Genomic DNA, 25,878 nt, shown 5'->3' on the forward strand with positions numbered 1-25,878 from the left:
TTAATGATAAAAGATCGATAGAGAACCCCTTTTAGTAGCTAGAAGAAGTTACCAACAGATAATCTTTACAGGGTTTTGTAATGTACTAATCAAAACGACATAATCATGACCTAAACGCCAACAAACGTCGATAAAAACCACATTTCGGACGACATGGTTACTTAGATTGATCTCACTTAGTGTAGATTATTGTAGAATATTGTTTTCTGGAAAATAAAATTCTTCTTTAGGGTCTGGTATTTTGTTTTTGGAGAACTTTTTTATAGGTCTAATACACTATGTCAAACTCTTACAATAGTGGATGCAAGATTTTAATATCACAAACAATCATATCTTCTTTAGAGTTTTGTATTTTGTTTTTGAAAAAATTATTCCGTGTCTAGCAAACTGTCAAAACTCTCACATGAGCAGATGAAAAAATCTTGGTTTAATCGTAGTAATGGTTCCTGAACTTTATATCTAATTTAATTTAGTCCCTGAACTCATAGTAATTTTTTTTAGTCCTCGAACTTAACATTGTATCGTACCATGCCTCTTTTCACTAAAACCTTGAGGAACTTCAACCACATCACTAAAAATGTATTTAAAAATGAGATATGAGAAAGGAAAAAAAACTAAAAAAATCAGATTTTTGTTTTTTGTAAGAATTTTTTTTAGTACATTTTGTGTAAGAATATTGAATACATAGGAATATTTTTGTAGTTCAATATGTTATTTATTAGTTGTTTAAGTCTAGCCATAGTTCGATCTCTTACCACGGTTAATCTTTGTATTCCCGTGCTCGTATTTCTTTGTAATCATACAATAATTTTTCTTGTTCATTTAACATATTACCATGTCGTCTCCCCATGTCCATGTCCATGCATTGTAGCCCTGAAAAAGATTTGGTTCTTTGTGGTGTTAGAATTTTTCAACTGCTCTTGTGAGAGTTATGACAGTGTACCGGACACAGAAAATATTTTTTTCGAAAACGATATCTGAATCTTGCATCCACTCTTGTAAGAATTTGACATCGTGTCTTGGACCTAAAAAAGTTCTCCAAAAACAAAGTACCCTATAGAAGATTTGTTTTTTAATGTTTTTTTTTTTACCACAAGCGATATTCTGCAGTACACTAAGAGGAAGGGGAATGATTGGAACCTGAAGCGCAATGGGTTTGGGAGAAATGTCATAACTATTAAGACAATCCACCACTTGCAAAACAAGATAGTCCCCACAAGAAGATTTGGTTGTTGGCAATGTTAGAATCTTCCAAGCCAAAGAAGTGAAACCTTGTGATATAGCATGGACCATCATGTTCAGTGCACACAATATCTGACATTCATCCATTTCACTTGTTGATGTTAGATTCCACTTTCCCAATTATTATTAGGTTATTGAAATCACTGCTATTGTCCTCTTATGGAACAAAATCATGACGCCACCCATAACATACAAGATCTTCTCATACATATGGAGACAGGTTAAAGCCTAAAAGACTACTGATTTTGTTTAGTACAAAGAATTAGAGACAATTCCCAAAAAAAAAAAAAAATTAATTAAGGCATAAACTTTCATGAAGGGATACAATGTAATCTATCAATCTGTACAAGTGGGACTAATATGCCGATAAAAAAGGGAAAGGGGAGATGGAATATTGCTTGCTCCCCATAGAGATGCAAATTTCCAATTGTTGCTCCAATACACAAGTTGTAGAGAATAAGCTGATAAAGGGAAATAATTTCCGCACGCCACTTTTATCCCATGCACACCCCTATCTATTTTTGGCATTTGGATCGAATAAATTAAGGAGAAGCAAGGGAGAAATAAACAAGAATGTACAGAACGAGAAGAGATTTGCAGAAATTATTTTCTGAATAAAACATATGAACAAGGGAATCATTCAAAGTTGTCCATTTGCTGGGAGGCTTGATATTAGCAGTAGCTGTTGATGGGCAGAAGAGTTGTGTTCCTTCGCCCATTCAAAGTGAGCCAGAAGGGCCCCAATACAGAGACAAATCATAGCATTTCACCCCCACAAAACGCACATACGATTTCAACTTCACGTGCCACATGGACCCATCACTTTCCTCCCTCTCAATCTCAAATGAACACCACCACGGCCAGAAGGCAGGCTTCAGTCTCCGTCATCTGATATGCAACTAGATATGGCGATGTTAACATTATGATAAAAATATGGATTCAATGACACAAACCCTGAATCTGATCGGATCATTCATGTGACCGACAGACACGAATATGGGGGGTACCGGAATACATACCTGTCATCCGATGCATCCAGGTAGAAGCAATAATTTTTACTGTAAAATGCAAGAAAATCATTAACATTAAATCAAAAAAGTTTAGAGAATGGAAAAAGGTGGGATTGTGGTTGCAACTGTTTAAAAAAGTGCAAAGATTCGTGAAATCTTACTTTCTCTGTGACTTTTTCTCCTTTCAACTTGGCATATGTGTTGTGTGTGATGACTACTTCTCTCCTATAGACAAAAGACCCCAAAAAGAAGAACTAAAAAAGAAAAACATAAAACTCTTCTCTCTTACATAGAAAGACCCCAAAAAGAACTTAAAAAAAATCCTAAAACTCTTCCACTCAAAGTAGGCAGTCTTCATACGGATTCTAACAACTGATGAAGACGCCAGGTTGACTCAGCCCTTGCCACCCAAACCCTTTTTTCCCTTTAAATTCCCTCCTCAACCATTTGTTTCCTTGGCATTGTACACCTCTCATTTGCCTTTTACTCTTTTCTCACTAAGAAACAACTCAAACATTAAACTCCTTTCACCTTCACCTTCCTCCATCGTTTCTAACCGGAAAAAAAAAAAAATGAGGTATCCACCCGTTTACTTCCCCAAACAAATGAACGTGTTTATCATCGAATGCATCATGGTCTTGTTCATGAGCTGTGTAACCATTAGAACTAACCTTTGTTCTCCAAACACCCCTTCGTTGAAAACACTTCCTCTAGACGGGCATTTCAACTTCCATGAAGTTCACCATGCAGCCAGAGATTTTGGCAACAGATATCAGTTCCTTCCTGTGGCAGTGCTGCATCCAAAGACGGTTTCAGACATAGCCACTATTGTTAGGCATGTTTGGGACTTGGGTCCTCGTTCGGAGCTCACAGTTGCAGCTAGAGGCCATGGTCACTCACTCCAGGGCCAGTCACAAGCCCACCAAGGAGTTGTTATCAATATGGAATCACTCAAGGTTCCACAAATCCAGATTCACACCGGAAGTTCTCCATACGTGGATGCCTCTGGAGGTGAATTGTGGATAAATATCCTGCGTGAAAGCTTGAAATATGGGTTAGCGCCAAAATCATGGACAGACTACTTGCATCTAACTATCGGTGGTACTCTGTCTAATGCTGGGATAAGCGGACAGGCATTCCGGCATGGCCCGCAGATCAGCAATGTCCACCAGCTGGAAGTTGTTACAGGTTTGTTTAAACTAAACCCGCGCGGGGGAGGGAAGCTTCCACGGTGATGGTGACATATCACCATGGAAGACAAGACCAACGTCAAAGGTCTAACTTGCTCATGAAGCATGTCATACTTTGACCCTGGTCTCATGAAAGATACCCTGGCTACAACTTTAAAAGAATATCTACGAAATTTGTTTATTGAGCACATAACATCAATTCTTACTAACAGATGAACTAAAAATGAGTGCAGGAAAAGGGGAGGTTGTAAATTGTTCAGAGGAGCAGAACGAAGACCTATTTCATAGTGTTCTTGGGGGGCTCGGTCAGTTTGGCATCATAACCCGGGCCAGAATATCGCTGGAAGCAGCACCTGCAAGGGTAAAAACTATATATCATTGAGGTTAATGTGTCACAAGTTAAGCTTCCAGTTGGAGTACAAAGTGCCAGTTGTTAACCAAAATCTACATTTTGTGTACAGGTAAAATGGATTAGAGTCCTGTATTCAGATTTCACGGCATTTACTCAAGATCAGGAGCATCTAATGTCTGCAGAAAATACATTTGACTACATTGAAGGATTCGTGATAATAAACAGGACCGGTCTGCTAAACAACTGGAGGTCATCCTTCAATTCAAAGGACCCAGTTCAGGCCAGCCAGTTTAAGTCAGATGGAAAAACTCTCTTCTGCCTAGAATTGGCCAAATATTTCAACCTGGACAAGACCAAAATAATAGATGAGGTGAGTAATGCAATGGCCCACCAGCAGCCTGTTAATTTTGAAATTCTGAATGATTTGGTCGAATTCAGTTGTAATTTGACTGTATAACTAACATCACAATCATATATCTCTTTCTGGCATGCAGGAGATCGAGAACTCATTGTCTCAATTAAGCTACATCCGTTCAACGCTATTTGTGTCAGAAGTTGCATACATAGATTTCCTGGACAGGGTGCATGCGTCCGAGATCAAATTACGCTCAAAGGATTTGTGGGACGTTCCACACCCATGGCTCAATCTTCTTATACCAAAAAGCAAAATTCACACTTTTGCTAAAGAAGTTTTTGGCAATATCCTTACAGAAACAAGCAACGGCCCTGTCCTCATATACCCAGCTAACAGATCAAAGTACGCAGCAGTTACATCAAATATGTTGTTATCACCAAAATTCCCTACAGCTTGTCTTAATGATTAATTTCTTAAATCTATTTTCAGGTGGGACAACAGAACTTCTGTAGTTATACCGGAGGAAGATATTTTCTACTTAGTGGCATTCCTCACCTCTGCAGTTCCCTCGTCAACTGTAACTGATGGATTAGAACACATCTTAACTCAAAACCAAAGAATTTTAGAATTCTGTGAAACAGCCCAGCTTGGGGTCAAGCAATATCTACCCCATTACGCTACACAGGAAGAATGGAAGGCCCACTTCGGCCCACGCTGGGAAGACTTTGTGCAGAGAAAATCTGCTTACGACCCTTTGGCAATACTTGCTCCTGGACAAAGAATATTTCAAAAGGCAATACCCTTCTCATGACAGCTGCTACGTGTTACTGTTAATATATAAGAGATTAAGAGAAGAGGCCCTAAAGGCATGCGGGAAAGTTCCTTAACCAAAAAGGTTCTGAGCTACTTTTATATTCACGAGCCATATATGTGTTGCAGGGAGACTGCAAGTGTTTTAAGACAACGGTTAAAATAACTTTATACCAACTATAAGACATAGTTGTAAAGGGACTGGAGAAACGCCAGCTCTGTAGAGGATGTAAATAATAATTCTTGTAAATATGGCTGAATAATTTAGATCATGAATCCAGTTGCATAAAAAAAATCTAATATCATATCTCCGATATCTTATCAATAATTTATATTTCCTCCAATGAAAAGAAGTAAAATCCTCAGAACAAAGCAGGGGTAACTTGTACAACACCAGCAAAGATCAGGATAAAGAAGAAAAAAAACATAGAGATATACAAGGAGATAGGGAACCCAAAAGAAAAATTAACCTGTAGTTACAATCTTCACCTTCTTTCCTCTGTCATCTTGCAATATATATTATTATCATATCTTGCTATCATACATCCACTAATCTAGGACAGCTCTAATTTGTACGGAATCGGGAAAGAGCTGGCAACTACAACTTGTGGGAAGGGGCTAGACCTACAAAGTATTCATTTAGCTTATAAAATGATCATGTACAAAATAAAATGACATTAAAGCAATTCCTTTGGCTATGTTCCATTTGATAACTATTAAACACAGTTACAGAATAATTCCTTTCCAGAACAGATTCCAACTTTTACATCAGCAATCGTAGGAACCTAGAAATTCAACATCATATTCATGTCTCTGTGTGTGTGTAAAATATATATAAATATACTGCAAAATTGAATAGAAGATATGTTTCATTGTGAAGGGCATAAGAAAAACATGATCTCTGAAAACAAGGACTTGGACAATATTGATATTATTTGCCTAGTCATTCACTTCACTAAAATTCACAGGCAGGAAACATGACATACAGTGCGTGCGTGTGTGTGTGCAGTGTGTGTGTGTGTGTCAGTGTGTGCAGTGTGCGCAGTGTGCGTGCGTGTGTGTGTGTGTGAAGTGTGCGTGCGTGCATGTGTGTGTGTGTAGCAAAAAAGAAACTGATAGAGGTTACTCTTAGACCAGTAATGAACCGCGATAAACCTGAAATATAACAGAATATCCTAATGACTGTATTGAGGTATTGGACACACTGAACAAATAAATTTAGTGGCATTCACCCAACTAATTTGAAACAAAGATGCTTAACTTATCCTTTGTTTACTTTTACTGTTTTTGGGTTTCTTGTTCTTCTCTTAACCTAGAAGCTGCACACAGTGTAGCAGGCTGGCGTAGATCTCAAACTAAAATAACTTTACAAGGGACATTTTTCTCTACAAAGGGAGGTTTCCAGTTTAATGGTCTGGCTAATCATATAATACAACAACAACAACAAAGCCTTATCCCACTACGTGGGGCCATCTGTATGAATCCTAGAACACCACTGCGCTCGGTTTGGCTAACTAATCATATAATATCCATGATTTTTCATGCCTGTTATTTCAACCATCCAATATCAAAATTAATGAAATTCTACAATGTCATCCACCTTCATGCTCATTCAACGTCAGCAGAAAGAATGATCTATAAAGAAAGTGAACTCAAAAAGGAGAAAACTTTTGCTGCTTAAGAGATTCTTCCATCTTTGTCTCAGAAAGTTAGAATAGGTATTCAGTTGTCCAAACAATTCATGTACTTGTTTAATCACTGTTGACTGTACAACATAGTGATTGTAAAGTTCTTTGACACCAAGGCCACCTTCATAATTACAAATGCATTGGCTCAGAATGGTTTCCTCTGTTTCACAAACCACTCAAAACACCAGTGACTCTCAGAAGACTAAAATCACCACAACATAAAGCAAAGCTTCAGCTTTGCTAATGTCTTTGGACGCTAAGGACCCTAGCTTTAGAATATTCCCAAGAAGGGGTCCAGACAAAATTTTCATGAGGTGATAGGGGTTGATATTTGGAAGATGAATTTAAGTACTTTTGACAACGTTAGTTTGTTAGCTAAAGAGAAGAATTCAGTTTAGCTAACACAGGTACTCTTTCCTCTAAAGGTACTCAAATATTTACAAAATCCACTGTTCAGTTAGTACAAACCACAGAATATCAAGAACAATATGGCTAAGTACCTCACTTACCTCAAATATAATATGGATGTCTCACTTAAAATCATTGATAATTCTAATGTTGCTTCTCCAGTGACTACAGAAAAAGCTGTTGGAAAATCTGACACAACAAAAAGGTCCATGTTATGTCAAAGGCACAAATTTCAAGGATTTCATCAGTGCCAGTTGACCACATATACCAGTAAGTGTAGAAACAAATAGATATGAAAAGAATCTAACATATAAAAGAAACACGTACATATGCATTTCACAGCCAAAAGTTTGTGGTCAAGGAGCAATTATTGCCCCATGAAGGGCACATAATAAGTCAATGGAATGTGAGTGGGTAGGTTGCCCAGTGCACCAAATAGTAGTTGTACTACACAAGGTTCTGTCCTGATTTCCATGATGGTTGGATTGGAGATACCTTGATATAAGTCAACATACTTAACAGTACTGAGGGACAGTTCAGTATTGTTGTGCTTTAAAAAAAAATTGTTTATGCTGTGTTGTGGAATACACAACTATGTGTTTGGTAAAGTATTATAATAACGCTTTGAGAAAAACAAGGTGTTTGGTAAATTTTTTTTGTAAAAGTGCCATAACTGTATTCAGTAACCAAAAGGACACGTTGGAAAATGCTAGTTATTTGTCTGTTTGCTGAAAAGAGCTAAGCTTTGACCGAAAAAGAACAAGTTATTGTGAAAAAATTACTGTAAGTTAAATATGTTTCACAGATGCCTACAATACCATCAGCCAAATAATTGCTCCAACATAAACATCAGTAACATGATATTATACAACACATTAGGTCCTCGTATCAAACCAATTCACAAGAAGGACTCAAATAGCATAACAAGATCAGTTCACAAATATGACTTGTGTGTACACTTTAACTACTCATGTTTGAGTTTACAAAACCACCACAAGCATTTGGGACCTCTAAAGTCTTTCTTTACTGCTTCCGAATGATTAGAGATTTATGTTGCTGCTTCCGAATGAGAGGCCTACAAGCATTTGGGACCTCTAAAGTCTTTCTTGCCACTTTTATTGACAGAACTTTAATACTTTTGGAATGGATTATTTACCACTGTACCGCAAGATTTCTTCTTCCATTATTTCCATAGGTTAGTTCTTCAATAACCAAGTGTCACTTTTTATATCTAGGATTGTTATGATCACTGACCTCTTTGAATGTAACAAATTGGGACGCTGCGATGATCTGTGGTTCACGATCCCCCCTTGCACATGTTCAGCTATCTGCATCCCCAAAGAAAAGGACAGAAAACACAATACTTGTACGCAGAGAAAATTCAACGAGTTCATGACCATATATATACTTACGATGCCTAGATAGAGAAACATGTCAAGAAAAACAAATCAATTAGTGACATTGTTAACCAATATATCGTGATGTCAAGAACGAGACATGGCAACTCCAATGGTTGACACAAATGTTGAGTTGAGCTGTATTGGTTCGAACTCAAAGCTCGCCAAGAACAACCTCAAAAACACCGGTGCTAGCTATATATCGACATAACAATCTAAAATTTGAATGATCAAGATGCAACTGATTGAACAATAATGGCTCATCATCACCCACAAGGAATACAAATTAATAAGAAATTAATATGCCAAGGAGTGAATCATTTTTTGCAAATTAGATCAATTTCAAGGCCTGGAGTTGGGGAAAAGCATTTAGAGCAGTGCAATTCAACAAACATAATCATAGGTATATTCAATTGGCAACAAAGAAACAATGTCCTAATCAATAATTGGATACAACCCTAGTCCAAATCCACTGCACCCAAATTCCAAATTAAATTAACCAAACAGTAAAATCACAAAATCTAAAATGAAATATATATATATATATATATATAGAGAGAGAGAGAGAGAGAGAGAGAGAGAGAGAGAGGAAGTTACCTTGTTCGCAAGGACAACCGGAGTGAGAGAGCAACGGGAGGAGATGGGAGAGACGACCGACGGAACGAGAGCAAGGATAAACGCTGTCATTTTCCAAAATATCTGGGGGTACTATTGGTATTCCGAATGATTCAGTTCCTAAAAATAACTGGGCATCGTAGAGGGTAGGGACGAGAGATTTTTGAGTGTAATGGATTACAGGTGGTATATTGCGTGTTATTATATAAATAGTATGATATGTGTGCTAAAAAGTTAATAACTTAAAAAATAAAAATTTTCACCACTCTTATTAAAACACGTGGTGTACCACTTGTATTTCCATCATAATTAAAAAAAATTTGTAGGGGACGTAAACCACGGCAAGTGATCCGGTGGAAATTGGGTGGAATTTTAATTTAGGTTTGCCTTTTTGTTTGGCTTTGAGGCATCAAATTGGTAAAAATACCAGTGGCTCTCTCGTTGAAGGCTTTGGAAAGACGTGTTATTTAACTATGCCAAGTGGATTGAAATGTCTTTAGCTTTTTTGGATCCCACTGGAGATTAGTCCTGCTCTTTTGGGGCGTGTGAAACATCATGCTTTGAAAACAAAAGGGTGGGAGACGTAGGGCTTGGATTCTCTGCCCTTCCAATTCGGTGCCCTCCTCATGCTCTCCTGTTTGTGTGGTCACGGTTAAGTCACGTCAATATTTTATATTACTATTTTTTTTTGTCTTATTATTTTTATAAAAAACAATATAAAATGTTAGCATGGATTAACCGTGACCACACAAAACAGAAGGGCACCGAAATGGGAGGGCAGAGAATCCAAGTCCGGAGAGGTACCCTGCATTTGCTGTTTTTGGTCACGAGGATGTATAGTTTAGTGGGAATTTTAACGAAAAGCTCTTGGTATTATTCACTTTAACGAAAAACTATATTTTTATACTAAAAAGTCAATATTGGTATTATTCACTTTATACTTTATTTTGTCCTTATCGTTAAAACTCAAAATTTTCAAATCATTTTCATTAGTTTTCCTTTTAATAAATCCTCCCCTTCTCTTTCTTCGAACTCATATGAATTTTTGTTTTCAATGTACGCGAAACGTAAGTCAGACTTAAATTGAATAGGAACAATGCCCCTTGTATGCCCAGCTAAACCTTTCATCATATGTGCCCCAAGCTGCCCATCAGCCCATGCTTGATGACTGGATTAAAATGTTTATAGTTCTCCAGAAGTTCTCTCTCTAAAAATTGCATCTGATGACAGAGAAAAAAAAAAAGAAGCTTCACACAGACATGAGAGTTTCGAACTCGAAATGTAATGGTGAAGTAAAAAATTGTCGGAAAAATGGATGAAATTTAAAGGTCCAACTCATTTTACTCAACATTTTGTAACTATGGCATGGCGGGTCTACAATTTAGAATGGAAAATGCTAGGGAGATCAGCTATGTGTCACACACATAAAGTAAACTCATTAAACAAGCACTTAATAATCCAATGATCTACATTCATGTCATGTGGTTTATGAAATATTATTTAAATAAATGAGAGATCATCAGACACTCGAAAAAATTAAATTTCTCCTCATTTATATTATGATACTTAGCAGACTGAGCGGTTTACAAATAAAAATAATAATTAAAAAATTAAAAAATAATAAAAAAAACTCTCCTTAGCACACCTCTAGCCCCAATACAATCAAATTAAAACGCCCTACATCAAAGCAACTCAGGAGATAGTGTAACCCAAGAGATAGTGTTGAATCGTACACTGATTTGTCGAATGTCTTCAACCACAATCTCTGGCCTCCAAGCAACAGAGCAATGCACCAGACTTAACCTTAAGATCTCTTTCAACTGAATGAGGATCGTCTACGGATTCTCTTTGTGAGGATCCCAGAGATCCTCACATCGTGTCCGTTCATCGTACATCGTGCGGTTATAAATCATTTTAAATATTTTTATTTAAAATTAAAAACAAATAATACCGGACGAAAACTGACTACATAATGTACGATTAATGGATATGATATGAGGATCCCTAAGATCCTCACAAAGAGAATTCAGAGAGGATCCTCATTCCTTTCAACTAAATGCAGACAACTATCACTAGACCAAATGCAATATGGTGCTCTAGGCAGTTTTCAAAATTGATTTCTTCTCTTATAAAAAAAAAAAATAGTATTTAGTTACAGTATAATATGGTATTTCGTCAAAAGCTTTGTGTAACTAATTAATGTGCAAATGAAATTGCTTGCAGCAATATAATAAATCAAAAGTTAAAAAAGCCGACAAATGGAATTGAAATAATGCGTAATTGATTCTATTTTTTCAAACAACAGCTAATTGAGGATGTTTTTTTTCAGTGTGCCACAAACATAGCTGATTGCATTATAATTGGTTGAAAATTTGAAAATAAAAATTCACCCGACATGTTGAATAATCTCTCCTAATTGATATATGTATTTGCTGAATTTGGCATGTATAATTTATTTTCTGATCACCTTAATTAACCAAAAAATCAGGAATTAATTATGATTGAGTTTTTTAAATTGTGCAGTAAACGGCAAGGCAAGCCATCCCTCTTCCATAATATAGATGAAGGAAAGAATAGTGTTAGATCTCACAAAAAGGAGGTTTAAGAAGCCATTTTCTGTTCTCCAAACGGCAAAAACTTGTTGGAAGCCATTAAAGGTACGTACTGTTCAATTACTGTATCGATCATCTTCTGTTTATTCACGGCTATTTCATATGTTTCATTTTTCACCTCTAAATTTGAATATGCCTTTAAATTGGTTTTTTCCTATGTGGGAATAAAACGCTTTAATTTGTTACTGCTATAGCAGAAGCCATTTTTATTGTGAACTGATAGATTGATTACTTCAGAAAGTATATGTGAAATATTGTTGTATGAGACGTCTACGCATGCATTTTGTACAATTACATTTTTTTTTGCAATTACTTTCCTCCTCTTTTCATGTTTCGATCGGCTAATTTTCATTGAGTTTGTTTCTATGGCTGGATTGGAAGTGCTTTTGAAATGACTAAAAGTGTGTTTAGATAAAATGTTTTGTGTTCCAAAAGCACTTGGCCATCCTTCTTGCCAGAAGCACAAGATAAATGTTTCTTACTATGCATTTCAAGTGGATTACAAGAATTCACTTCTATTTTTACTAAAAATTAACTTTAAAATTTTTTTCACCAAAAACGCTTTCAGTCATTTTAAAAACATTCACAAGTGAGCCCCTTAAATGATATTTTTTTTCTTTGTAAATACCTACGTTTTTGTTAATTATATCCCGTTTGGTTATCAATTTGTGTTTCCCAGATCATGTGTAGTACCTGGTTTATTTTGTTTTATATTTTATTTTTATTAATTATTAATAGGAAATTATTCATTCAGATCACGAGATATATTCTGCTAATTTACTTTCGTCAATCTCAAAGCATTGAGAAATTTTATTGGTTTTGGGTTCGTGATATTGCGTGTAAATTGATTAAAAATTGGAGTTCTCTGTCTGTGACTGGAATGGTAATTAGGGTTTTTTTTTTCTCCTTCATATTTGTAAGCAAACCCTTTAAATAAAAATGAAAAACATGCATAAATAGACACTAAATTGTTGTTCATATAAGGATTATTATCTATTGGGTGCTTTCGCAATTTTATTTTTAGTTAAACGTTTGTAACCGCTTTTATTTGTGCCTATTTTCTAAGAAAAAAATATTAAGTACTAGTCAAACAAAAGCTTGCTAATGAAAAATATACAACTCTTTGGACAAATTTCAAATTCTATTCAAAAGAATGTAAGTTTCTTTTTTCTTGGAGCAGTAGAAGAAAATGGGTCGCGGGAGGCTGAATATGGAACTCATAACGAACGAAAGAGCTCGAAAAGCAACGTTTCAGAAGAGAACGAAGGGAATTCTGAAGAAGGCCGGCGAGATTTCAACTCTTTGTGACCTAGATGTGTGCATGATCATCTATGGCCCGAAACAAGCTGGTCGGAATCCCGAACTCCACACGTGGCCAAGAAACCCGAGTGAGGTCAATCGCATAATCAACAAGTACAAGGCAAGCACCACGTGCAAACCAGCCAAGAAAACCTTCAATTTGTCCGACCTGTTGATGGATCGAAAGACAAAGGTACATGTCGATACCTACAGAGCGCGCAAGGAGATGTACGAGGCCAAGTACCCAACATGGGATGAACGTATTGAAAATTTCTCCGAAAATGAACTGGAGCTGCTTCTGAATGCATTGGATGCTAAGCTCGAGGCTGGCAAGAGAACATTACTTCATAAGAGGAACCGGCCTGCTGAACACCAGTATATTTGTTCATCAACCCAAAGGCAGCCTTGTAATTATTACAAACCGGATCAAAATGATAACAATGTGGAGGACAAAAATCCTATGACCAGCTGCTCTTGGAATCGTAGTAATATGGATATGGTGGAGATCCTCCAGCCCTTTCCAGTCTCATCATTTGACCATCATCAGCAGCAGCAGCACCCTTCCGATCAAATGCTTCGATTCGATAATTCAAATGAGTATGTGAATAGCGTTTTGGCTCCTAACAATAATCCCGGTCCGCTGGCGATGTGGATGCTGATGCAGAGCAAATACAACTATAGTAGTCTCCAGTTAACCGGAGGGGCTTCCGGCAGTAATTCTCAATTACCATTTGAAGGGCGGCATCACAGTAACTTCAATAACCCGATGATGATTCAGTCTACGGTGGAGAATATGAATATGAATATGATGAGGCAGGAGTACTATTCAGCTCGACTCATGCAGCAGCCAGCTGTGCCCTACTTGCAGTATCCAGTGCTGCCGGCTAGCGTTTCATCATCTCATCAAGTTCATCAAGTGCAGGCTTCTCATCAGGTAGTGAGAGACGATGATCAGTACGAAGATATCAGCCAGTATCTAGTCATGAATAACAAGATGGCTTAACTTAATATATCTTGTTGGGAGTTTAAAATAATTAGTTAGTTAATTAGTGATGCTTTTAATTCTATATAACTGATTTGATTCTATATATTTTAGGTTTAATTTAGTCTCGTATTGGGATTTTACAGTGGCCTTTGATAACTTACACGCTGTGATCACCTACATGCATCCCAGAATTTTAGGATCCAAGGTAGTAGTTGTTTTCTGGTTCTTCTCTGGTTGAGTATCGATCGATCTGTATAAGTTTTTGTTGCAGTTAATTAGACGAATTTAGGTGCGTGCTAGAAAGATGAACGTATTGCTGGAAATATGAATTAGCTACTGCAGAGCTCTTGTATTTGATATACTTCATGCTATTTCTTATAAAAAAACAAGTAACAAAATACAAATGACATCCGAATTCATACTGCAAGTTCATATAGCTGATAAAAAACCACAAATCCAAAATTTTGAAATTTAAATCAAACAATTTGCAACGGAGTTCAGTATCTATGTGGTGCAAGTACTTAATAATATCTATTTACAAGTCTGCTCTACTAACAGCGTCAAGGCCTGCAATGCAATCTATATACCATTTCAAGGGATCACTTGGCTTCTCTGTGTACTTAAGTGCAATATCTAAGCTTAAATATTCCAAGCTTTGCAAGGGGCATTTGTGTTCACCAACCGACGCAGCACGAAGCTTAGGATTATAAGCGTAAATCTTTGAAGAACTAAAAGTTTGGAATCTACCTCTCTTTAAAAGAAATGTCAAAGGTTGTATTTTATTAAAGATTGGATTGATGATTAATATGGAAGCAAACATTGGCTTAAATAATCTGATTACAGCTCTTTGGGACACTCAAAGTTCTTAAGTAATTAAAACGAAGGCAAATAACATTAATTGGACGACAACAAAAAATACTATTTTTAGTACAGAACTTAAAAAAATGCAGTTTTGAAAGCATAAACGGCCTCAGATGATTGAAATCAATCATATATCACATAAAAGTCATAAATTTGAACAGTAGCGTCGTTATCTTTCCCAAAAGTATCATAGGCTCAAATCGGAGTTTGGATGCCAAATCTGCAAATTCCCATTACGTTCTTTTGTCTTACGTCAATTCATTTCTTCTCTAATCCACTCGGCCATTTGTTATACGTCACCGAGAATCACTAGGGATATATTACAAGTGTTGCGTGACACGGAACGAGTGAATTTGTTCTTATGCTTAACAGAAAAGGAGCACAATTAATCAAAAGATAAACAGAGTAAGTTGCTCTCTTTGGGAGGTGTGACAAAATCTGACCAACAGCAACAGCCAACAGCCGACAGCCTCCATTTCTTGACAACGTGAACGCCTAGGCTGCTGCCGCGTAGAAGGCAATCACAAGCTCTGCACAATTGTTCTTCTTCCGGACAAAACGTAACTATTAGAGCAGAAGAGTAGAGAGAGGAGGCCAAACAATTTCATTTCCGGCCACTTTCCCATTTCACACTCCAAAACCCACATCACCAAACAAGTTTACGACCTCAAAGTTCCTCTTTTGATCTCCGCTGACGACAACCCTTTTGCGTTCATCGGCAAAGGGTGTCAAATTTGACAGCTTTTTTGGCTACACATTTTGATTTGCAGGCTTGCAGCGTATGAATTAGAAGAAGACAAAGTTAAGTCGGTCGGTCGATATCACCGCGTCGGCAAACGCAAAGTAGAGTTTGTTACTTCTTCTTTTTTCTTCCCTTTAAAGCTTTACATTTGCTTTGTTTGCGTTGACTGGTTTTGGTGGGTGGATAGGCGAACCTTCTGGCTAAGAGTTTTAAATGTTTTTGCTTTGCGTGTTTGAATGCAAATCTTGTGTGGGGTTGATCTAAAACCCAATGAAATAAAACCCTCTTGGGTATTTGTTGAAATTTTGTAGAATCTGAAGTGTCTTAGGGGAAAAAGGTAGCTGGAAGTTTGACAAAAGGGGTTGTTTAGATTTTGGTGAAAACCCCACCAAGAAAATCTAAAGTTTTTTCCGAATCGATTTTGTTGTGGTGATTTGTTGATCTGAGCTGTGCAGTTGAGGGTGGTGTGAATCTATGATACAAAATCAGATGTGAATTGTTTCAAACTTTGTATGTTTGTGTTTGAATTTAGGAATTAGGAAGTTAGGTTTTGCAGCTTCAAAGAGCGAAGAGATCTTCTTGCGATTGATCATTGCCAGTTTGATCTTGATTTCGCTTCTCAGTGAGTATAATATTGGAAACATTTGTAGTGTCTGTGAGCATTTGTTGTTGTAATTGGCTGTGCATATATTAAGTTGCTTGGAGACGAGTTTAATTGGACGAAGAAAAAGAAGAAGAAAATGGTTGGGAGTACTGATGGAGTGACCGATAAGGTCTACTCAAATGGGTTGCTTCACCACTCAAGTGATTCTGTTGAGCAGAAGCTTGATGAGCTTCGGCGTTTAATGAGCAAAGCAGAAGGTGATCCGCTTAGGATAGTTGGTGTAGGTGCAGGTGCTTGGGGAAGTGTCTTTGTTGCTATGTTGCAAGATAGTTATGGTCATTTAAGAGATAAGGTCCTAATAAGAATATGGAGAAGACCAGGAAGATCAGTTGATAGAGCAACAGCAGAACATTTATTTGAAGTGATCAATTCAAGGGAGGATGTGCTGAGGAGACTGATTAGGCGCTGTGCGTATTTAAAGTATGTTGAGGCAAGATTAGGTGATCGGACGCTTTTTGCAGATGAGTTACTGAAAGATGGGTTTTGTGTGAATATGATTGATACCCCTCTTTGCCCTATGAAGGTTGTCACAAATTTGCAGGAGGCTGTTTGGGATGCTGATATTGTGGTGAATGGGCTGCCATCAACAGAAACTTGTGTGGTCTTTGAAGAAATTAGTAGGTACTGGAAAGAGAGAGTAACAATGCCAGTCATTATCTCTCTTTCAAAAGGTGTTGAAGCTGAATTGGAGCCTGAACCACGCATAATTACGCCCACTCAAATTATCAATCGAGCAAGTAAGACTGATTCCATACTTTTCATGGATTGTTAACAATGTTTTTAGGGTCAATGCACTGGTAGCTAAGGTTCTGATACCTATTTTTCTCCTTGAGCATTTCTTCTTGGTTGTTTTCTGCTATCTGTTTCATCATTTCGGCTGCTCTTTGATGCTGAGTTATTTACTTAGTGTGTTTTATAATTGTTTGATAATCCCTCCATTGAGTTGACGGCCTTGAGATTCTTAGTGGGGTTTTCTTTCTGATTATAAAAGTAATGTGTAGTTTTTATTTTTTTTATTTTTTCTATGCTATTAGAGTGGTTCATACTTCATAAAATGGTTGTATGGTTATGATAGATATTCAGTCAATTAATTACCTTGTACGTTTTTTACCCTGGCTATTCTGTTCTCTTAATATGCACTTCTTTTTTCAGCTGGTGTTCCCAATGAGAACATTCTCTACCTTGGAGGACCCAATATTGCCTCTGAGATTTACAACAACGAATATGCCAATGCTCGGATATGTGGAGCTGACAAGTGGAGAAAGCCCTTGGCTAAGTTTTTAAGGCAACCCCACTTTATAGTATGGGACAATGGGGACCTTGTTACTCATGAAGTTATGGGTGGCTTAAAGAACGTCTATGCCATTGGAGCTGGTAAGATTCTGTTCATTACATCTCCTATTTGATAAACGTTAAGAGAGTCAGACCTTTTCTTGAATTTAACCCTAAATGGTCAGACTGCACTGCAAATTAACACATACTAGAGTGACTAAAGAGTCTTAGGTGGTGTAGTTTCATGAACTAAATAAAATAAATGAGTGAGTGGGAGAGAGAGAGAGATGACTTGTGAGCAAGGAATTGCAAGATTATGCCAAATCATATTTTACTTTTTGGCAAAGCTGAAATATGAGTAGGCTTTGATAATTAACCAAAAGATGCTGCATTTGTGTGGATAATTGTTTCATTCCACAAAATGATACGCATGCAAAACATATATAGTGTTGGAATTTTGAATTATCTACTTCGTCAAAACATATATAGTGTTGGAATTTTGAATTATCTACTTCGTCGACTGAAGTAGATAACTGAGGCATGCTTAAGACTCCAAAATTTCATTGAAGGCCTCACTTCTACTTGGAAACATGGTTTATGGTGATTCAATGTCTATAGACCTAAGTATGCATGTTAAATAAGGAATTGCTAATGGACCTCAAATATCAGTCTCATTTCCATAATGTCATTAAATAAATTTGGAAAGCTATTTGGCCATACTCGTAACTTTATACAGTTTTGCTACAAGCCTACAACAAACCTTACATTCTCTTAAACTTGAGCATTTTTATTTTAGGATGTCTCCCATAGTCCATTCGAAGGATACTGGCCACTCAAACATAATTCTATTTAGTTTACGGTTCTGGTTACTGTCTGGCAACAGAAGTTCCCTATATGAGTGTGGGCACGTGTGTGCGTCACAGTTGAAGTTGTCTAAAGAAGGATTCATGTGTTGCAATCCTGTCTTTGGGTGACTGACTGAATTTTCTTGCAAAACATCCATTGCCGCATTTGGATTTCCATGTCAATTACCTTTATTAGATCTCGTGTCAATTGGAGGTTAATATATATGATTTTTGCCTTATATTGGCCTGATATATATGTTATCTTGGAATTTACAAGTGCTATCCTTAAACGTTGTGGCAATTATAATCGATCGATTTAAGCTTATTTCTAAGAATATGTATTTGAAGGCTTTAATCAATACATTCAACTTTGAATCATGACCCAACAGGAATGGTAGCTGCCTTAACCAATGAGAGCGCCACAAGCAAATCAGTATACTTCGCACATTGTACATCAGAGATGATTTTTATCACTCATCTGTTGGCAGAAGAACCAGAGAAGCTGGCAGGGCCTTTGTTGGCTGACACGTATGTTACCCTGTTGAAAGGTCGTAATGCATGGTATGGACAAAAGCTGGCGAAAGGGGAGTTAAACCTTGAAATGGGTGATAGCATAAAGGGCAAGGGTATGATTCAGGTACAGATCTCAATCGACTTCATATTCATGAAGTAACAAGCAGAGGTTTGCCTTGCATCATTATTATTGTTTAATGAAATCTGGGCTTTGACCTGATGACATAGATTTGACTAATAAGTTCAATGGGAAACCTTCCAGATCGTTGCAATGATTAAAAAGACAAGTGCTTGCAATCACAAATCATAAAAAAAGACAAGTGCTTGCGATCACGAATCATAAAACTTATAATCGCATTCCAAAGAGTTATTTCAAAAACAATATTCTGGTGGCTGCTTGTAGCTTTCTTGTCTAGATATTCACAAGTCATGAACATACTGGACCTTGCTGATTCAGTACTTTAATGCCACATACAGTTGTAGAAAGATCATATTGAATATATGGTTCCATGATGCTTGAATCTCATATTTTGGTTCTAAATATACCAGGTCCTCTACTAATATGCTTTAAAAATAGGCTTTTTAGCCAAAATGGTCTCTAAGATTTGCATAACACATCACTTTGGTCCCTGAGATTTGAAATCAATAGAAGTGGTCCCTGAGATTGTCCACCATCAATTATTTTGGTCATTATGTGCAAAATTATGTTAAATGAGGATCAAAATGACAAATATACCCTCAATTTAATAAATAATGGGTCAAAATGATTTGACAAAAATTAAGGGTATTTTGGTCATTATATACTTATTTAATGGAGATTTTTCAAGGAAGCAACAAAATGATTGATGGTGGACAAACTCAGGGACCAATTATATTGATTTCAAATCTCAGGGACCAAAGTGAGGAGTAATGCGAATCTCAAGGACCATTTTGGCTAAAAAGCCTTAAAAAAATTTTGTTTCTAGTTATCTGTGTCATAATTACCTCATATATTCTACTTCATTATGGTGGAAAACTATAGCACTTGCAGTTTCACTTTGGTGTTTGATTTCACTGGCTGTTTAAAGTTTAAATTGGATTCATTACGGCTAGTTCTGCGCGAGCGATGCTTGCATGTATTACTCTTGGTGTAAGGATCTGTATGTTTGTTCTGTCATGTGACTGCTTTCTTGTCTCAATAAAATGAGATTGGTTCCTTGAAAGACTGCAAGAGACGGCGCTTTCATTTATTGGAACTCTACAATGATGCGACCCTTTGTATTTTGCAGGGGGTCTCTGCTGTGAAAGCATTTTTTGAGCTGCTAAGTCAGCCCTCTTTAAGTATCCTGCATCCCAATGAGAAGAAGCCCGTTGCTCCCGTTGAGCTTTGCCCTATCTTGAAGATGCTATATAGAATACTCATAACTAGGTATTACTTTTCTGTGTTTTCCAAATAGAACTAAGCCAATATCATTTTGATCAAGCTAGTTCAAATTAATGTGAATCATAGTAGAAGTGAATTTGATGTCATCGCGTTATGTGAATCTTTAGGGAGTTTCCGTCGCAGGCTATTCTTCAAGCGTTGCGGGACGAGACCATGAACGATCCTCGGGACCGTATTGCAATCGCACAAACGCATGCATTTTACAGGCCATCCCTTCTTGGTCAGCAGCTTTGATGTGGAACTTCTCTCTTTTGCATGTAATTTTATCAGTTCTAAACCATGTCGTGAGAAGCACTGTTGTCGTAGTTTTCTATAGCATTCTGCCGGGGGATAATGTATCGGGAGAACGCTTGGTTATCGGATTGTTTTTCCGATGGTGAATTTTTTGGCAGAGAACCCGGAATTGCACTTGTTTAAAATTCTGGCAGTTTTCAAATTGATGAGATTGCATAACATTAGTTTTATGGCAATTGCTTGTAAATCATACCCAAAATGTCAGAGTAGCTTACATGGTTAAGAGTTTCGAAATGTTTGAATTTGTCTCTTTCAACATGGCTTGTAAAAAGAATACAACCTATATTTCGAAATCATCAAGAACGAGAATTAAAGCTAAAGTAACTTGATGACTTTTATCATTATAATTTGATATCAAACTCGTCTGAAGATTTTTCATTAATTGTAGTGTTAAGTAGTGTTTCACATCGAGATTCAGTTACAATGTTAAGTCTCACTCAGGTTTGAAGTTAGAGCATCCGGATTTAAAACTTTGTATACCCATTTTTGTAATTTTAAACTTAAAATTAGATTAGAACATCGGGATCTGGCACAATATTACGTCTCAGTAAGTGATATATATTTTATCCGTATAATTTTTATATACAAGATCTAAAGTTGATTTTCGAAACCACTACAGTGACACATACCATAGGATTCTCTCCAACTCTGGGCTAAATGCCAAAATACCCCGTTTATTCTCCCCCAAACACCACTCAACCCAAGCCAAAACATTGGGCTAAAAACTAAATGCTAAAGCTGGGCCAAATACACCCCCCCATATTCACCCCCACACGCGTGGATTTGCCCAAAAAAGGCCCAGTCTCGGCCCGCTCACTTGCCAACGCGCCTTTAGCGCTTGACAGCGAGGGGCCCACTGTCAGCCACATCCCCGAGCCCAACGATTCTTTTCCGCATCCAACAACAGGAATTTAGGGACAGTTGGTTGATCCAACGGTCCATATTCAAATTTTATTTTTTTAAAAAATGTTATTTTAAAATACATTGAATCCAACGGCTGAAATCGAATATAATCAAATCTAACGGAAAAAAAAAGATCTAACGATCTAAATTTAAATCCAACGGCTAAAATAATTAAAAAAAAATTTAAAATTCACCAAAAAACTCTATAAGTACCTATGTATTTATTCAAACATCTATAAAATTATTACCAGAATTTAAATATTTTAAGCTTAAAATGTTCATAAAATTAATTTACGATAGTCTACATATTTTTTTTAAAGTTAATTTAAGAAAAAAAATATCTTAAGTTCATTCTTTAATAATCCTAATCTAAAATTTTAGATCAAAATAATTGAAGTAGAAAAATTGTTTCTAAGCTAAAAATTAAATTTTTCGGATTAAAAAATTTGACTTTTAGTCGAAGGTTGAAAATGGTTTAAAAGAAAATGAAAGAATATTGTTCGAGTCCGTCCCAAAATATAAAAATTTATGCCAAGAGATAATTTAAAAAAAAAAAAAAAAGAGTTACAAAGGAGGAGCGTTTTACTTTTCATTCCTTGGCTTGCGCAGACAGAAGAAACAGCGGAGACGGCAGCGGCCAAAAGTGAAGAGTGAAGTAGAAAAGCCGAAAGATGTCGTTGGTGGACTACCCATCTTCAGACGACGACGTATCGGAGGAGGAGGTTAGGGAAAACAAGGAAAATGAGCCACAGCAACAATTACCCAGAGACGATCCACGTCCTCACACTCAGTAATTCACGCCCCCCTCAGTTTATTCAATTTCATCGATACATTTGAAATCTTTTACTTCTTTCGAATTTATCACTGTTTTTGTTATGGATTTTTAATTTATGATATTCTGAGTAATTTCTATTATTTTTGTTTGTTTGATTTGTAGAAAACTACGTGTTGGGATGCTGTTAATTTTTGCATACGTGAGTTGTAGATAAGAAAGGAAACTTCAAGGACTTTTAGGAAGAAGCATATTGTAATTAGCTTAATCAAAATGAGGGTTATTTCCCATTTGTAGGAAAGTTATAAACTTGTTTTTGATACAAGCGATATTCTACACTAAATACCTTTAAGCTCGGAATTCGAACTTGAGTGCAGAAGGGGCCAACTTGGCTAAGCTCAGGTCTGACGGAAATTAAAACTTAGAGAAGGGCATAGTATTAAAGAAAATTCCATTTTATTTTCTGTGTTGTTTTATTTTATTATTTTAAATATTTCTAGGGTTTCATATTATTTCACATGATAGTGTTGCATAATGTTGTACTAAAAGAGGGTTTTTCTTAGCAGTCCTAAATTTTTCACAGCTGGAAAAGTAGTTACAGTGTCCTGTATAAGCTTACCCTTACTTCGGTTGTATTTTAATTTGGTTTTGTTTGTTTTCTGTGTAATAGATTGGTTGTTTCATCATACCAGCAGCCGGAAAGTTCTGCCCCTGCATCAGCTCCTTCAATCCAGCAACTTCCTGATGCTTCGATGCTCTTGAATTCTCCTGTTTCCTCATCCAATATGTTGAGTGGCGGCGACCACTCTTCTCGTGTTGCAGCTGCAATGGCGGAGAGTTCATCACGCAAGAGGGAGAATGCATTTGCTTCCTCTGATCCTCGCAATAAAGTTCCTAGAGGTAACTTGCCTCATTCCAAGAATGTTCCAGATACAGTTGGTGGTCTGCTGGTTCCGCCTCAGCTTCGTGGAAGGTCAGTTTCAGTATGTATGTTTTTCCATTTCCCACAGCTTATTTGGCATTTAAAATTTTTCCTTTAGATACTGGTTTTGTTTAACTGTTTAGCGATATAAAGATTAGTAGATTTGTGTATGCGATGAGTTGTAGTGAAAATTATACCATTACAGTGGGTGGATTTTCTAACTTTGGCCTTCACACTAAAAGGATTAAAAACTACCTGTCCAATTGAATTATGAGTTGAATAGGAGTTAAAGTGAAAGTTTAACCAAAAGAAATTATCCCTTAAAACCATCCCCTATTATTCGCAATTCGTTGTAGAATTTACACATGAGAGAGAACCATATTCTGTACAGCATGTTGCAGATACAAAATGTTTATCAATTTTATTGGGATGGACTCTCCTAAGTGGGGGAAAAGTTGCTCTCATGGAGTGTGTGATATTGGCCTGTTTAACCGTCGTGATGACTTAATGGAGTGGACTCTTTTTAAGTTGGTCCTTGATAAGAATTCTGTTGCGCTACTCTATATTCATAGGGTTCCCGAATACTTATAATGGTTCATCCTTTCGCCTTTGCTTTTACATGAAACGGTGGATTTGGGTTGTTTACTACTGTATCATATTTGATTCTATGATTGGACTTCATGGGATAGGATACTCATCGGAAAACTTTTGTCAAGTCTGTCTTCTACTGTACTCTAGGTCACTGCATGAATCTATCTAAAACTAAGGGTTGGTTTGGTATTGCTGTGCTTCGAAAAAAGCTGTTGTGAGAATAAGTGGCTGTGCTATGAGAATAAGCGGCTGTGAAATAAATAAGCAGAGTGTTTGGTAAACTTTTTTGTAAAAGTGCTTTTGGAAAAAAAAGCAGTCTGATAGTGTTTGGTAAACTTTTATGTAAAACAGCTGTGACTGTGTGAAATGACCAAAAATGATATAAAATGAGTTTTTTTTTTTTTTAACCTGAAACCCCACATAAGTCTCTGTCTCGGATTGGTTTTTCCCCCGTCGGAGGAAACCATTTCTAGGGTTTGGAGATCCCCAAATTGGGGTTTGCAAGGTCAGATTTAAAGGATGCCCAACGCTTGGGAGGTGAAATCCGAGATTTAAAGGATGCCCAACGCCTGGGAGCTTCATTTGAATCAGAAAATTTCCAGTTCTTCTACCCACAACCCAGAAAACCCCAAACCCAGAAAACCCTCAAAGTCGGCGCCCTCACCGTCTTCAACCGCACCCTCGCAAGGACAAGAAGCATTTCGACAGAAAACCCACAAACCCAGAATACCCACAACCCAAATCCGACGTCCGCTCCGTCCTCCTCGACCCCACCATCGGCGCACTCTCTGGACTCCACCACGGAGGCATCCTCGTCGACATGACCACCTCCGAACCCTCCCTCGCTGTCGAGATCTCCTCCCTCGCCGTCGACTCGATCTTCGCCCACAAGTCCGGTGTGGGTCTTTTCATTAAAGGAGCACTGTAGCTCCGTGTGCTTTGAAAAAAATACAGTTTTCCAAAGCAGCAAATAGCTGCTTCAGCTTATTCTCACAGCAGCTTCCAAAATAAACCTTTTTTTTTTAGTTTACCAAACACTTAAAACCCTCACAGCTTTTTTTCATGGGTGTTTATTTTTTTAAGCACCTCACTCCCAAACCACCCCTAAGGCTATGGGGAAAAAAATTTAGGAATAGAACAAATACAATTTTTTTGTGTTTGGTAAAGTTTTAGAAATCGACTCATTGGGAATGAATTCTAAACTGATGGTCCTTTTTTCTTCCGGATGGTGGCAATCCCTGAACTTGGCATATTGTATCTGTTGAGCAACATTAAATATGCCAACTCTGTTCTACGTTAAGAGTTTTTCAATCTCACATCATTATTTTCTTTTTTGGGTCCAGGAGCAACATTGTTACAGAAGATGTAGGAAAGCTATTTGTCAAAAAGCAGGCTGACCCTTCACCAAAGTAGGCGATATCTAAATGGGTGATGACATAGTCGGAGTCTTAGATATTGTGTTTTTGTAACGAGAGTCTGGATAATGTCTTTCAGAATCACATCAACTACTGAGGATTTTTGGTTGTATAAAATGTAAAGAATGTTAGAGAAGCCATGTATTGTATTTTTGTTCTAGTTATCCTAAGTTGTGTCACAACAGCTAACTAGGTCTGGACGAAGTTTTCCAAAGGTAGGGTTTTTCTGCTTCTGATGGGTTTTGTTGCATTTATGAGGTGAAGTTAGCTTTAATGCATTCGCGTTGTAGCTCGTGTGTTTTCTTGGACACTTACTCAAAATCTAAAGTGAGTCACTTGTCATTGAACTCTTTTGACCATTGTCGGAAGCTGTTGAAGAATGCGGCAAAGTGGTTGGATGAAATGCGGAAGCTCAAGATAAAACCATCAAACAGAGGAAAAGGTACAACTCTTGCTCCTGAATTCTCTTCTCCTTCTACTTAGAGCGTTTGATAGATCTTGTCGGGGACGATGTCCCAAATACTGAATCTGGGAACACAGAGAGGAAGAATGTCCCAAATACTGAATTTGGGAAAAAGGAGAGACTGCCAATAAGGAAGGATGCCCCAGATGCTGATTCTGGGAACATGGAGAGACTGCCTATTGGGAATGATGTACTGAATAGTGATTTTTGGAACACGGACACACCACCGAAGAGG

General features: G+C 37.1%; 4 protein-coding genes across 5 annotated transcripts; all 4 read left to right on the plus strand.

The window, feature by feature from the left end:
* Nucleotides 1–2,536: 2,536 nt before the first annotated feature.
* Nucleotides 2,537–5,231, plus strand: LOC103412527 (cytokinin dehydrogenase 6-like). Its single transcript, XM_008351076.3, has 5 exons — nt 2,537–3,440; nt 3,676–3,803; nt 3,904–4,164; nt 4,289–4,551; nt 4,639–5,231. The coding sequence occupies exons 1-5, from the start codon at nt 2,825–2,827 to the stop codon at nt 4,958–4,960; spliced, it is 1,590 nt and encodes a 529-aa protein (XP_008349298.2). The 5' UTR covers nt 2,537–2,824; the 3' UTR covers nt 4,961–5,231.
* Nucleotides 5,232–12,868: 7,637 nt separating this feature from the next.
* Nucleotides 12,869–13,981, plus strand: LOC103418611 (MADS-box transcription factor 50-like). The gene has a single exon (XM_008356718.3). The coding sequence runs from the start codon at nt 12,869–12,871 to the stop codon at nt 13,979–13,981; it is 1,113 nt and encodes a 370-aa protein (XP_008354940.3).
* A 1,188-nt stretch (nt 13,982–15,169) lies between these two features.
* Nucleotides 15,170–20,819, plus strand: LOC103407457 (glycerol-3-phosphate dehydrogenase [NAD(+)] GPDHC1, cytosolic-like). The gene is made up of 5 exons (XM_029096386.2): nt 15,170–16,967; nt 17,383–17,604; nt 18,737–18,984; nt 20,129–20,268; nt 20,391–20,819. Exons 1-5 carry the CDS (start codon nt 16,307–16,309, stop codon nt 20,515–20,517), a joined length of 1,398 nt encoding a protein of 465 aa, XP_028952219.1. The 5' UTR covers nt 15,170–16,306; the 3' UTR covers nt 20,518–20,819.
* A 1,167-nt stretch (nt 20,820–21,986) lies between these two features.
* On the plus strand, nt 21,987–25,344 carry LOC103412549 (uncharacterized). Of its 2 annotated transcripts, none has more exons than XM_008351097.4 (3): nt 21,987–22,270; nt 22,923–23,225; nt 25,109–25,344. In XM_008351097.4, the coding sequence occupies exons 1-3, from the start codon at nt 22,152–22,154 to the stop codon at nt 25,176–25,178; spliced, it is 492 nt and encodes a 163-aa protein (XP_008349319.2). In that variant the 5' UTR covers nt 21,987–22,151; the 3' UTR covers nt 25,179–25,344. The 2 variants fall into 2 exon arrangements, with proteins under 2 accessions (XP_008349319.2, XP_028952228.1); XM_029096395.2 differs by having other exon boundaries at nt 21,988–22,270; nt 22,923–23,239.
* The last annotated feature ends 534 nt before the right edge of the window (nt 25,345–25,878 follow it).

Source organism: Malus domestica, chromosome 02 (assembly GCF_042453785.1).
Source record: "Malus domestica chromosome 02, GDT2T_hap1".
Classification (NCBI taxonomy): Eukaryota; Viridiplantae; Streptophyta; class Magnoliopsida; order Rosales; family Rosaceae; genus Malus; species Malus domestica.

What these genes read in the sequence shown, in the direction of transcription:
- LOC103412527 (XM_008351076.3), top strand. Translation starts at nt 2,825, where the DNA reads ATGAGGTATCCACCCGTTTACTTCCCCAAACAAATGAACGTGTTTATC. An exon ending in TGGAAGCAGCACCTGCAAGG is followed by an intron (nt 3,804 to 3,903) that starts GTAAAAACTATA and finishes TTTTGTGTACAG; the next exon opens with GTAAAATGGATTAGAGTCCT. An exon ending in TACCCAGCTAACAGATCAAA is followed by an intron (nt 4,552 to 4,638) that starts GTACGCAGCAGT and finishes ATCTATTTTCAG; the next exon opens with GTGGGACAACAGAACTTCTG.
- LOC103418611 (XM_008356718.3), top strand. Translation starts at nt 12,869, where the DNA reads ATGGGTCGCGGGAGGCTGAATATGGAACTCATAACGAACGAAAGAGCT.
- LOC103407457 (XM_029096386.2), top strand. Translation starts at nt 16,307, where the DNA reads ATGGTTGGGAGTACTGATGGAGTGACCGATAAGGTCTACTCAAATGGG. An exon ending in TCAAATTATCAATCGAGCAA is followed by an intron (nt 16,968 to 17,382) that starts GTAAGACTGATT and finishes TTCTTTTTTCAG; the next exon opens with CTGGTGTTCCCAATGAGAAC. An exon ending in AGGGCAAGGGTATGATTCAG is followed by an intron (nt 18,985 to 20,128) that starts GTACAGATCTCA and finishes TGTATTTTGCAG; the next exon opens with GGGGTCTCTGCTGTGAAAGC.
- LOC103412549 (XM_008351097.4), top strand. Translation starts at nt 22,152, where the DNA reads ATGTCGTTGGTGGACTACCCATCTTCAGACGACGACGTATCGGAGGAG. An exon ending in GATCCACGTCCTCACACTCA is followed by an intron (nt 22,271 to 22,922) that starts GTAATTCACGCC and finishes TCTGTGTAATAG; the next exon opens with ATTGGTTGTTTCATCATACC. An exon ending in CCGCCTCAGCTTCGTGGAAG is followed by an intron (nt 23,226 to 25,108) that starts GTCAGTTTCAGT and finishes TTTTGGGTCCAG; the next exon opens with GAGCAACATTGTTACAGAAG.